The 14227-nt window shown below is 40.7% G+C and overlaps 1 protein-coding gene across 8 annotated transcripts in view; it reads right to left on the bottom strand.

Moving 5' to 3' along the window:
• The window catches only part of GPR19 (G protein-coupled receptor 19), a 42229-nt gene that overhangs the window by 13641 nt on the left and 14361 nt on the right, over positions 1-14227 (bottom strand). For 7 of the 8 annotated variants that reach the window (XM_072798975.1, XM_072798976.1, XM_072798974.1 and 4 more), the window contains one exon: positions 11690-11846. In XM_072798975.1, the coding sequence (XP_072655076.1) occupies positions 11690-11695 (6 nt within the window). In that variant the 5' untranslated portion in view covers positions 11696-11846. Of the gene's footprint in view, positions 1-11689; positions 11945-14227 lie in introns of those variants that run through there. The other variant, XM_072798980.1, reaches the window with a different exon arrangement.

Here is a 14227-nt window from a genome sequence, read left to right as displayed (position 1 = left end):
TTCTCTGAGGGGATTTTTACAAAAGTTAGGTGGGAGAAACAAGGATGTCTGAACCAGGTGTGGCTGTGGCCCCTGGAGCCATGCAAAAGGCAGGCCTAGACAGTCACAAGAGATCTTTTTGGGATTACAAAAGGCTCTTAAATTTGATTATGGTGATGGTTGCGCAACTCTGTAAATATAACAAAAATTACCGCCATGATCTGGAAGAAATGTATGCATTCCTGGAAACTTATAAATTACCAAAACTGAAACAGGAAGAACTAGAAAACCTGAATAGACCAATAACCAGCAAGGAAACGGAAGCAGTCATTAAAAACCTCCCAAGAAACAAGAGTCCAGGGCCAGATGGCTTCACAGGGGAATCTACCAAACATTTAATTTTTTTTTTTTAATTTTTATTTATTTATGATAGTCACAGAGAGAGAGAGAGAGAGGCAGAGACACAGGCAGAGGGAGAAGCAGGCTCCATGCACCGGGAGCCTGATGTGGGATTCGATCCCGGGTCTCCAGGATCGCGCCCTGGGCCAAAGACAGGCGCTAAACCGCTGCGCCACCCAGGGATCCCTACCAAACATTTAAAGAAGAAATAATACCTATTCTACTAAAGCTATTTCAAAAGATAGAAATGGGAAGAAAACTTCCAAACTCGTTTTATGAGGCCAGCATCACCTTGATCCCAAAACCAAAGACCCCATCAAAAAGAGGAATTACAGATCAATATCCCTTATGAACATGGACGTCAAAATATTCAGCAAGATACAGCCAATAGGATCCAACAGTACATTAAAAGGATTATTCACCACGACCAAATGGGATTTATTCCTGGGATGCAAGAGTAGTTCAACATTCATAAATCAATCAACGTGATATGTCACATCAATAATAGAAAAGACAAGAATCATATGATTCTCTCAATTGGTGCAGAAAAAGCATTTGACAAAATACAGCATCCTTTCTTGATTAAAACTCTTCAAAGTGTAGGGATAGAGGGAACATACCTCAACATCATAAAAGGCATCTACAAAAGCCCACAACGAATATCATTCGTGTTCCTAAGGTCAGGAACACAACAGGGATGCCCACTCTCACCACTGTTGTTCAACATAGTACTAGAAGTCCTAGCCACTAGCAATCAGACAACAAAAAGAAGTAAAAGGCATTCAAATTGGCAAAGAAGAAATCAAACTCTCACTCTTTGCAGATGATATAATACTGTATATGGAGAACCCAAAAGACTCCACCCCAAAATTGCTAGAACTCACAGCAATTCAGCAATGTGGCAGGATACAAAATGAATGCACAGAAATCAGTTGCATTTCTCTACACTAACGAGACAGAATGAAAAGAAATTAAGGATTCGATCCCATTTACAATTGCACCAAAAACCATAAAATACCTAGGAATTTAGCCATTCTCACTGGTGTGAGAATAAACCTAACCAAAGAAGTAAAGGATCTGTACTCTAACAACTAAAGAACACTCATGAAAGAAATTGAGGAAGACACAAAGAGACGGGAAAACAGTCCATGCTCATGGATTGGAAGAATAAGTATTATGAAAATGTCTATGCTACCCAAAGCAATTTACACATTCAATGCAATCCCCATCAAAATATCATGGACTTTTTTCACAGAGTCGGAACAAAGAATCCTAAAATTTATATGGGACCAGAAAAGACCCCAAATAGCCAGAGGAATGTTGAAAAAGAAAACCAAAGCTGGGGGCATCATAATGCCTAACTTCAAGCTACATTACAAAGCTGTGATTATCAAGACAGCATTGAACTGGCACAAAAATAGACAATAGATCAATGGAACAGAGCCAGAAATGAACCCTCAACTCTATGGTCAACTGATCTTTAACAAAACAGGAAAGAACATCCAATGGAAAAAAACAAAACAAAACAGTCTCTTCAATAAATGGTGTTGGGAAACTTGGACAGCCATACACAAAAGAATGAAACTGAACCATTCTCTTACCATTCTCTTACACCATACACAAAGGTAAACTCAAAATGGTTGAAAGATCTAAATGTGAGACAATCCATCAAAATCCTAGAGGAGAACACAGGCAACAACCTTTTTGAACTCAGCCACAGTAACTTCTTGCTAGACACATCTTTAAAGGCAAGGGAATCAAAAGCAATAATGAACTATTGGGACATCATCAAGATAAAAAGCTTTTGCACAACAAAGGAAACAGTCAGCAAAAATTAAAAAGCAATGGGAGAAGATATTTGCAAATGACATATCTGATAAAGGGCTAGTATTGAAGATCTATGAAGAACTCATCAAATTCAATACTCAAGAAACAAAACAATCCAGTCAAGAAATGGGAAGAAGACATGAGCAGACATTTCTCCAAAGAAGACCTACACATGGCCAACAAGCACATGAAAAAATGCTTCATATTACTCGTCATCAGGGAAATACAAATCAAAATCACAATGAGATACCGCTTTACACCAGAGAGAATGGCTAAATTAACAAGACAGGAAACTACAAATGTTGGCAAGGATGTGGGAAAGGGAAACCCTCTTACACTGTTGGTGAGAATGCAAGCTGGTGCAGCCACTGTGGAAAAGAGTGTAGAGGTTCCTCAAGAAATTAAAAATAGCTACCCTAAAATTCAGCAATTGCACGACTGGGTATTTAAACCCCAAAGATATGGATGTAGTGAAATGATGGGACACCTGCACCCCAATGTTCATAGCAGCAATGTCCAGTTGCCAAACTGTGGAAGGAGCTGAGATGTCCTTTTATGGATGAATGGATAAAGAAGCAGCATACCTACCATTTATATTGACGTGGATGGAACTGGAGGGTATCATGCTGAGTGAAATAAGTCAGAGAAAGACAATTATCATATGGTTTCACTCATATGTGGAGTATAAGAAATAGTGAAAGATATCATAAGGGAAGGAGGGGAAACTGAGTGGGGAAAAATTGGAGGAAGACAAACCATGAGACTCTTGACCCTGGGAAACAAAGGGTTGTAGAAGGGGAAGTGGGGTAACTGAGTGATAGACATTAAGGAGAGCACGAGATGTGATGAGCAGTGTTATACTATATGTTGGCAAACCAAATTTAAATTAAAAAAAAAAATCACTGTCTTGTGCACTTAATATGAGTGAATGTTATGCTACATGAATAAAGCTGTTAAAAAAAAAGTAGGCCTGGGACCCTTGCCTCACTTCCTCACTGCCCTCCAGGTAATGGAAGAGTAGCTAGGGTGGATCCAAGGCACAGAGTTCCTAGCAGGGAGTAGAGTCCACTGCCCCAGGGGTGGTACCAAAGCAGAAGATCTACTGGCCTTCAAGGGCACACACCAGCTCAGACCATAATTACATCTCTGCTATAATCAGAGGGGACACTGGGTGTTATACACAACTGATGAATTATTGAAAACTACATCTGAAACTAATAATGTACTATATGTTGGCTAATTTAATTTAATTTTAAAAATCAGAGGGGGGATCCCTGGGTGGCTCAGTGGTTTAGCGCTGCCTTCAGCCCAGGGCGTGATCCTGGAGACCTGGGATCGAGTCCCACATCGGGCTCCCTGCATGGAGCCTGCTTCTCCCTCTGCCTGTGTCTCTGACTCTCTCTCTCTCTCTCTCTGTCTCTCATGAATAAATAAATAAAATCTTTAAAATGAAAAAAAAAATTAAAAATTAAAAAATCAGAGGGGATCCAAGGCTAGAGGAACCACTCCATACATTTTGCTGTCTTTACTATCCCCAGGACCTAGGAAACAGGAAGAGAGTCCCAGCAATGTTCGTCACTGACTTTCCCATTAGCCTGGTAAGATGGAGCCTTGCTGTTATTTAAAGGAAATAATGTGTGTAGTAGGCAGAATGCCGCCCCCCCAAGATGTCCATGCCACACAGCAAAAGGGATTCTGCATATATAATTAAGGTTATGAAACTTAAAATGGGAAGATTATGCTTGATTACCTAGGTGGGCACAAACTAATGAGCCCTTAAAAACACAGAGTTTTGTTTAAAAGACGAGAGAGGAGGCAAAAGAAGTCAGAGAATGATTCCAAACATGAAAAGGAGCTGACAGGCTCTGAGATACCAGGGGCTCACGTGTAAGAACCAGGGAGAGGCCACTAGGAGTTATGGATGGCCTACAACTGACGGTCATCAAGAAAATGTGACCTTGTTCCTACAACCACAAGGCACTGGATTCTGCCAACCATTGCAAAGAGCTTGGAAGGGAAATCATCCTTTTAAAAAGAACAGAGGGTAGCCAGGGTGGCTCAGCAGTTTAGCGCCGCCTTTGGTCCAGGGTGTGAGCCTGGAGACCCGGGATCGAGTCCCACATTGGGCTCCCTGCAGGGAGCCTGCTTCTCCCTCAGCCTGTGTCTCTGCATTTGTGTGTGTGTGTGTGTCTTGTGAATAAATAAATAAAACCTTTAAAAATAAATAAATAAAAAGGAACACAGTCCTACCAACACCTTGATTTCAGCCTTGTGAGATTCTAAGCAGAGAAGCCAGTTAACCCACCCAGACTGCCGACCTATAGAATTGTGACCTAAGAAATAGGTGTTATCTTAAGCCCCTGAATTTTTGCTACTTTATTCTGCAGTAATGGAAACTAATTCAATATAAAACATTTCTTAGATAATTCAGTATGAACACTAAAATTCATACCAGCCATTCTATCACTTTCTACTACCCCACCAGCATCTAGACTATCAGAAACCTTGAGAAGTTTGAACAGTGTAGTGCTTTCTGGTTTACCTTAAATCTGATCCTGAATATAATAAGCACTGAGGAGGGATCCCTGGGTGGCGCAGCGGTTTGGCGCCTGCCTTTGGCCCAGGGCGTGATCCTGGAGACCCAGGATCGAATCCCACATCAGGCTCCCGGTGCATGGAGCCTGCTTCTCCCTCTGCCTGTGTCTCTGCCTCTCTCTCTCTCTCTGTGTGACTATCATAAATAAATAAAAATTAAAAAAAAAAAAAACTTAAAAAAAAAAAAGCACTGAGGAGCAAGACAAGAGACACAGGTCTCATTTTTATATCATGGTAAGGACCTTAAGTCAATCAACTTCTCTGAATCTCCATGTCTATAATATAAATGAGCTAGTCTAGATGATTTCTGAGGTCCTTTTAGCGTTATGAACTAAAACTGATAGGTAGACATTGTAATGAGCGACACATTCATTTAATTTATAATTCACTACCTTCACCTGGAAGAGAACTCACTCCAAGAGTGAGTGCACTTTGATGGGAGGAAAAGGAAGCTGGTTAGAGGTGCTAGGGCTTCTGTGAGCTTCTGATATCCAAGATCAACAGTATGGGTCTCCAAAGAAGAGATGAATGTTCCCTAGAGATCAGCTAAGCAAACCATCCCCCCCCCACCCCACCACCCTTCACCCCCGCCAATTATCCCGGAAGTACCAACAATCTTACTGAAGATTCCCTGCAAGAAGAAGTGGTCTGGTCAAAGAGGACTTGCCATCTGTTTGTCTTCCTTTCTATCTACTACCAAGCTTCTCAGAGGGGAGAAACACTTACTAGAACCCCTGGCTGTCCTCTACCAATTTCCCACAAGTCTCTTCCCAGTACATAATCTTTCAAAATCTGAAGAAAACAATTTGGCCAAGGGATCTGCACCTCCCCAAGTTCAACTTAATTCATTACCACAGACATTTTTTTAATAGCTTCTGTGTACTATACTTGTTGAGTCTAAAGTAGAAGCAAACAATTGTTTTGGAAGTAAGCACTAAGTTTGATTTTCAAGCTCAGATTTCAGTATCAACATCTCTAGTTCTATAATTTACATAGGAAATAAGTGAGGAGGCAAAAACCAGATACATCACACTCAAAGCAAAGAACTACACAGCAGATGCAATTTTATAGCAATTTGAAAAGAAGGTGAAGTTTTTGTGAAGCATGGAGCACAAACACTGAGCAGAGAGTTACTAAGAACTCTGGTTTTCAGAAGCATTTCTGTTCTGTCTCACATCAAATTCACGGCACCACTCGGTAAATTTTGATTTGCACCACCTTCCTCAATCAGGGTTTTCCAAGAAAGCAAACCTTTAGGTTCATGGAGAAATTATATTTGAATTTGCAGTCATGTGCATTTTTCATGGACAAATTATGCAATTGGACATAGTCAGCTGTCATTGCAAAATATGTTGAATGTGTATTTGCATGTTTCCCATGGTTAATATGCATTTTAGTATTGTACATTAACTTAGATGCAAGTCAAAATGATACTGCTATCATCCCCCAGAGCTTCTTACTTCAATCCCCTCTGCACATCAGCCACAGTTGACCCAAATCACCTCCACCAGCCATTTTTAGCCTTTCTTCCTCAGACACAGATGTGACAAATGTGTTCTCATTTGTCATATGACACACTCCTACAGATATATCCAGAATTATGTGCAGCTCTAGGAGCTTGACCTGTAACTCCAACACTGAGTCTTCAACTTAAGAAATCATATGGGAAGATTATGTAAATATCCTTAAATTGATTCTAATTAATTAAAAAATTAAATCACTAGCAAATCTTGGTATCTGATTTATTAGCAAGCAATTATTTGCAACAGACATCCTTTGTTTGGGACATATTTTGATACCATAGTTGGGAAGCATTGCCCTGCTATACTGTAAGTATACACCTGAAATCTGAATTATTTTTTTAAGATTTGAGAGAGAGAGAACGAGTGCGCACGCATGCGTGCACATGAGTGGTAGGGAGAGGTAGAGAGAGAGATAATCTCAAGCAGACTTCCTGTTGAACACAGAGCCCAAAGTGGGCTCCAGCTCAGATCTCACGACCCTGAGATTATGACCTGCGCCAAAATCAAGAGTCAGATGCTTAACCAACTGAGCTACCCAGGCACCCCTAAATTCTGAATTCTTGAAGGCTAAGGATGCCTGTCACAGAGAAATGGGGAAAAAACTGTAAAAGAGGGACACATGGCTATTTTTCCAACTGGATAACAGTGGGATACTACAAAACTATTATTAAAAGTCTACTAATGAGCACTTTTTCTGGAAGTAACTAACCTCCTACCTATGATCTATAAAGGCATTGATATTCCAGGTTTCGTAGACTGCACTCAAACTTGAAAGTGTGTTTCCCTCTTTATATGTGGAAGAAAATAACACTTTGCATATTTAAATATGAAGAGGCTATATAATGTAGTGATTGGGAGCATGGGCTCTTAGAGCTATGGTTCACAGGTAATTCTGCCTCCCAGGGGACATTTGGCAATGTCTGAAGACATTTTTGATGTCACAACTGGGGGACGAGGGTGTTACTGACATCCGGTCGGTAGAGGCCAGGGATGCTGCTAACCATTCTACAGTACTATGCGCCAGCCCCCCGAAAACACAGATTTAGCTGGCCCCAAATACCAACAGTGCTGAGGGGGAGAAACCCTGCTGTAAAGCAACCTGCCTGGGTTTCAGCTCACCTAATATCTGTGTAGCCTCTACCAAGTTACTGAACATTTTTGTCCTTTGTCTTTGGCAATAAAAGCAGGATAATAATGTTACCCACCCCACTGATTTGTTGTGAGAATAAAACAGATAACAAAAAAAGGAGCTAAGAACTATGTCTGAAACAATGCCAGTGCCCAACAAATGTTTACTTTCGTTATCACTGTATGTACTGAGAAAGACTGAGAAAGAAATATAACAAAGTTTTAACATGGATTTTCATTATCATTACCCTTCTGTATTTCCCAAATTTTCTAGAGCTGTATTTATATTAACCTACTATCTAAAAACATATATTTAAAGAATGCAGAGGAAAGAACTTTACTTGTGATATAGCTGAAAGAGCAAAGAATTCAGATCCTGGCTCTATCTGCTACTGGGGACTTTGGGCAGGTTGTTCACTTCTCTGAGCTTGTTTCCTGATCAAAAACTGGGGCTAAGAAACCTATATGACAGAGTCTCTATCAGGATTACCCACAACGAAATCCAGTGCCTAGGAAAGTATGCTGAATGAGAGGCTCCATAAGATGATTGCTTTAAAAGTTTAGCTAAGGTAAAATGATTTCATAGACAGAAAAATATATTCATTATGGTACCCCTCTTTTACTTTTGAAACTGTCCTCTTGGAAAGACCACATCTCAGCTCATGCCATTTTTTGCCTTGGTTCATAGAGCAGAAGTTCTGGGGAATCCCTGGGTGGCTCAGCGGTTTAGCGCCTGCCTTTGGTCCATGGTGTGATCCTGGAGATCTGGTATCAAGTCCCACATCAGGCTCCCTGCATGGAGCCTGCTTCTCCCTCTGCCTGTGTCTCTGCCTCTCTCTTTCTCTGTGTCTCTCATGAATAAATAAATAAAATCTTAAAAAAAAAAAAAAAAAAGCAGAAATTGTGTCCACACTCTGGTTCTCCTGTCTATTCCTTCCCCTTCCCTACATACATATATGCTAGGAAATGATCCAGTCGTTGGGCTGGCAGGGCCTAACTCGTTCAGCAGTGTTTACCAACAGCAGGCAAGTTACTATAACTGAAAGGCAGTGTGGTAGGCAGGCAGCACATGCCTGGGTGTACTGGGCTTCCCGAAGGGCTGTTTCTTTTGCACAACTCACTCAGCAGGTAAGTGAAGGTAAGGAGGATGAGTGAATAGGACTCAAGGACCTACACCTTATCTACAAACCCTATTCCTTCTCTCCTTAATGATCTAATTAGATGTGAGCAAAAGAAATAGGCTATGTTTGTGAATATTATCATTTTTTAACATAAACTCTACACCCAACATGGGGCTTGAACTCATGACCCCCATGCCTTCTATCAGGAGCTCCCATAAAGATGACTATTTTTATCCTAATTAGCCTGCTAACTTGAATTCAAATTCTAAGTAACCTTTCAAGATATCTTGAGACAATCTTTTGCACTCAAGTCCTAACTGCCATGGTCTGGGAAAGGCAGCCTGGTTCCAGTCTACTCTGACACTAACGATCCCAGGGTTTTCTGGGGAGGAGTCCTATAGTCTGGTGAGCTCTCAGTTCAGTATTCTGAGGACTGCGAACCACAGCTGATTAGGAGAGGCCTGCCAGGGGCAGGAACTGACCTTCTCATCACATTCAGTCTCACCCAAGGTGAACTATTTCAGTGTTGGGAGATGTTGCCAGGCAAACACCAGAGGAAAATGAGACTCTGAAGGTGCCTGTATATCTAGATATAAACAAAAATACCAGAAGAACTTCATTCTAAAGATAAATAAAAAGTCAGGGGGATGGATCTGTAATCCCCAGGAAAGAATTTATAGATACTTCTTGAACTCTAGTGTGCTTCTGCTCCAGGGTCAGTCTGACTAGCATACACAAATTTCAGACATAATTTTGGCTGTTGCCAAGGTCTCTCCCATTACACATTTACCTCTTCACTGTCCTCCCTGTCTTCCCTATGAGCACATGCAGAACAATTTATGTATGGGTCCCTAAACTGGCTCCAGCAGAACGCTTTCAGAGCTTTCACAAATGGATATTGTGAGCTTATCATAAACCAGGCCTTGTGCTAAGTGCTAGAAACCCAACAATGGGCAGCCTGGGTGGCTCAGCAGTTTAGCACTGCCTTCAGCCCAGGGCGTGATCCTGGAGACCCAGGATCAAGTCCCACGTCAGGCTCCCTGCATGGAGCCTGCTTCTTCTCCCTCTGCCTGTGTCTTTGCCTCTCTCTCTCTCTCTGTGTGTCTCTCATGAATAAATAAATAAAATCTTAAAAAAAAATAAATCTAGAAACCCAACAATGGAAGATATGGTCCCTTTGCTCAAGCAGCTCACTTCAGATGACTATAGTAGCATAAAAGTGGTACTTGTCCCAGGGAAACATAGATTTCAACAGGGACAAGGTTTTAATATGAAGTTCAGTATTGTAGGAGACACAATCACTTTCAAAATATTCTTGAGTGAAACCCTGAAGGGAAATATTAATAAAGAATTTCACAAATTTTAGATTTCTATCCCTTTTCTTCCTCCTTGTATCTCTGACCTAGTAACTCCCCTTAGTTTTCCCACAGCATATAAGAATGAGATCGGTCATCATTTTGTCAAGAACCAGAAGGGAAACTACACAGACCAAAAAGAAGGAATCTTTATATTTCAGAAATCTCTAGAAGTTAAGAAAAAAAAATTTCCTCCTCTTTTGCCCTTAAAAATCTAAAATAATTTGCAAAGAGAGTAATCTATCCCCTTGAAGTATGGTAACATTATTTTAAAGCAATAAATCTAGTCCATCTGATACCATAGTTTATATTCATCATTTTTAGAAGTTTTTAATCTATTGTATTTTGAAAATCAAGTAAGGATTTTTTTAAAGGTAGAATGTTTAGGCTAGTCTTATTACTAGATTCAGAAGATGAAAGAATGTTAAGTTTGATTTAAAAAAATCAACCATGATGTAATTCTAGATTTCTTTTTTGCCTTTGGACATCATTTGGTCACCATAGTAACACAGTATTTTACTACCAGATATCTATACAGCACAAAGGGAAGAGAAGAACAGGCAATTATTTACTGGGTTATTTGCGGGGGGTACGGGGTGATGGTGGTAATGGTATCGGGAAGGTGATTACTGAGATAACTTAAGATTAAATATAGATTCCACTGGAGATCTTTTTTTTTTTTTTTTTTTTTTTGGAGATCTGTTTTAGCCAGGCAAGCTGATTTGATCTTCTAGTAACGTCGACTGAACAAAATGTGTAACGAAATCAACTGCTGACATCATTTGAAATAACACAAGCAGAAAAGAAGCATAGGTTAGTAGTTAAAATCATGGACTCTGGGGTCAAATTTCTTGGTTCAAATCCTGTTTCTACTATTTGCTAGCTGTGTGATGCTGGGAATGTTCCCTAACTTCTCTGGCCTTTAGTTTCTTCATTACCAAAATGTGGGCACTAATGTCTCCCCCACTGGGCTATTATAAGGATTAAATGACTGATTATTTGTGCTTTATAACGATGTCTTCTTGCACACAGCAAGAACTTCGTAAGCATTTGTTAAAGATGAAATAATATTTAAATTTGCTAACTCCCCTCTTTGTGCTGAGTAGAAATGGTCAAAGGTACCAAGATCTGAGTACAGGGAAGATTATTTTAGCCTGTAACTTTGGAAGATTCCTTTGAGAACTTCCTGGGAGACTTCTTGATAGCTATTCTGAAAGATTTGGAAGTCAATGGCACTCTACTATCCCAAACCAGAGCTGGAAATAATGATAAGCTCTCCTGGTATCAGGAACATCAGAAGGAGACAATTGCACAGTACAAAGAAACAGCACGCCTGCCCACTCAGGCTCTCTAAACCATTGCCAATAACCTCTGGGAATATGGGCAGAGAATAAGCAACTGGAAAGGGAAGAAACAAGATTTTATTGCAGTGAACAACAAAACGTAGTTGATTTCAGTAATATTATTTTTTCCTCTTTCCAGGACTTAAAGTAAAAAATCATTTTCATCAATTAGTGCTTTATTTTATTAATTATCACTATACACAATTTTCCATCAAATTTTCTTCAACAGGCACTTACTTTGATGAATCTCATTTTACAGAACTATCTAGGCATCTTTTCTAGACCTGTAACAAATCTAAAGCCCCCCAACCAAATCTAAGCCAGGACAAAATCTCCACAAACTGCCTGGAAAAAAAAGAAGGTATTATGTCCTATAAGCCAAATTTCAGCCGCGATACCACGGGATCCCTAGCACATACCTTCATCTGGACTTGATTTCAGAGATGGTCTCCTTGGGTCTTCTCGGTCAGGAATAGCCCTCGCATAGGAGTTTGGAGAATACCAAACATCACCAGGAAAGCTTGGGAGCACGTTCATTTCTGTCCTCTGCCTTCCCCTTGGCTCATAGCCTGCTTCCTGGTAGGAAGACAAGATGACGCTGTGCTGGGTTGACTGTTAAACCATCTTCCCGCCCCCAGCCCCACTCTCTTGGTGCCCCTCCCTTCTCCTTTCCAAGGCTCTGGAATGTGTCACATGGGAAATGGATCATGTGGCTCAAGGGGAGAATGGGGCCATCTTCTACCTCCCTTCCCCCACTTTTCCTTTCAGGAGCAAAGCAGCAGAAATCTGTGACCTGATTGGCTCTGACCAAAAATCTCCATATGAAAAGGAGAAAATTCAACCCAAACCTTCAGCCTTCTCCACTTTCTTTTTTGTTTTATTTTTCATCTGAACATTTTATTCTGGACATTCAGAGTTGCTTGGTAGGGAGGGAAATGATACTTTCTGCCCAGCCTTTCTTTCTTTCTTTCTTATCAATACCCTAACATGACAAGGTGTTCCCCTACTTCCCTCTGGAGCCCCCTTAGCACGTCGGAAACAAGAGTGTTCAGCACCAAGGACAGCATTACAACCCCTTCCGTCTTCATTAAAGACTTTTGTCTATTTCACTCTCAGGTAAATAAAAATATTTTTAAAATATTTCTCTGATGTCTTGTGTCTAAATATAAGTCAGTCCACATATTTAGGGCTCGGACTTCCCCTACTATCAACTTATTGCTTCCTTTTAAATATAACTTTTACATTTTATTAAACCCAAAGACCATCCTATGCTTATCCTACTACCCACCCACCCCTTAGATATGCTCCATGTTTTTTTTTGGGGGGGAGAAATGCTTGTAAGATAATTTACTATATGTCCATATATCTATGCTTATAGACAAAACAAATCAAAACAAAATATAGAAACACACAGGATTTTTTGAGTGTGTATGTCAAGAGGTCCTTAGCCTCATTCCTAGGCCTCGGGCAGGGCTGAATTAGAGAGGCAGGGAGGGAGCCTGGTAGAGGCTGTTTTGTGCAGGGTCTATCCGGCTTTGCTGACGTCCCTGTTGCCATGGTGCTAGGTAACTGCAAAAGGGGATGATTTCTTTCAGAAGCGGTCACCATGGGACCCTGCTTACTAAAGAAAAGGAGAGGGGAAGAGGATTGAATTGCTGAGGAGGACTTTCAATTAGCATTTTCAGAGCCAAATTTACCTAATGGGCCCTTTCCTTACTGAATTGTTGCTGACCCTAAATCTTAAAAGGATTCTGGCAATTAGTATGGACACTGTGATGGTCACTCCCTCCATATTCCACTGCTCCTTTCCCTAAAAATCTATTTAGGCGCAACTAAATGAAAATGCCAGCTTCACAGAATGACTGTGGAGTGCTATCCCAAAGTAGAGTGGAAGGACACAGGAATCTACTTCTCCTTATGTTGGGGCTTCTGATTTTTATGAAGTCATTCATCCAAGTCCCAACAGTCTTAATTGGGAGATACTTCAGAACCACACCTGGCTGTTGATGCAAGGAACAGTTTGCGAATACTTTACAATGTTATGGGAGAAAGGACCAATATTTTTTAACGTGAGTTGCTGAATTATTTATTTTTTTAAAGATTTTATTTATCCATGAGAGACAGAGAGAGAGAGAGAGAGTGACAGAGACACAGCAGAAGGAGAACCAGGTTCTAAGCAGGGTGCCTGAAGTGGGACTAGATCCCAGAACTCCAGGATCACGCCCTAGGCTGAAGGCAGGTGAGCCACCCAGGGATCCCAATTATTTTAAATAAAAATAAATTTGATTAGTTTAAGATCCGTCCTTTGGATAAAATTTGGACTGCCTCAAATGAGGATGTGTAATGTTTGTAATGTTTGTGTAATTAGGCTGGCATAAAATTGATTTTTTAAAAGATTTTATTTATTTATTTGAGAGAGACAGAGATTGAGGAAGAGAACACAAGTGGGGTGGGGTGAGGGGCAGAGAGAGAAGCAGATTCTCCACTGAGCAGGGAGGACGATATGGGGGATGTGAGGTTCCATCCCGCCACTCATTACCTGAGCCCAAGGCAGATGCTTAACCAAATGAGCCACTCAGGCATCCGGAATTGATTGTTTCTAATTCAGAGTCCTTACCATGGCAATTCTAAATATTTATTTGGGGGGGGGGGCAGATATACTTTCAATGTGCAGGAATGCAAACTCTGTTATAAAAAAAAAAAAAGAGGGGGATCCTTGGGTGGCTTGGCAGTTTAGCGCCTGCCTTTGGCCCAGGGCTTGATCCTGGGGTCCCAGGATTAAGTCCCACATCGGGCTTCCTGCATGGAGCCTGCTTCTCTCTCTGCCTGTGTCTCTGCCTCTCTCTCTCAGTATCTCTCATGAATAAATAAATAAAATCTTTAAAAAAAAAAAAAAAAGAGGTGCACAAGGGAGCTGGAGCATGATTTCAAGAAATCGAAGTTCCTTCCTGTCTCAA

Source organism: Canis lupus, chromosome 25 (assembly GCF_048164855.1).
Source record: "Canis lupus baileyi chromosome 25, mCanLup2.hap1, whole genome shotgun sequence".
Lineage (NCBI taxonomy): Eukaryota > Metazoa > Chordata > Mammalia > Carnivora > Canidae > Canis > Canis lupus.
The sequence above is the reverse complement of the archived record's forward strand: the minus strand, read 5'-3'. Positions and strand labels throughout refer to the sequence as shown.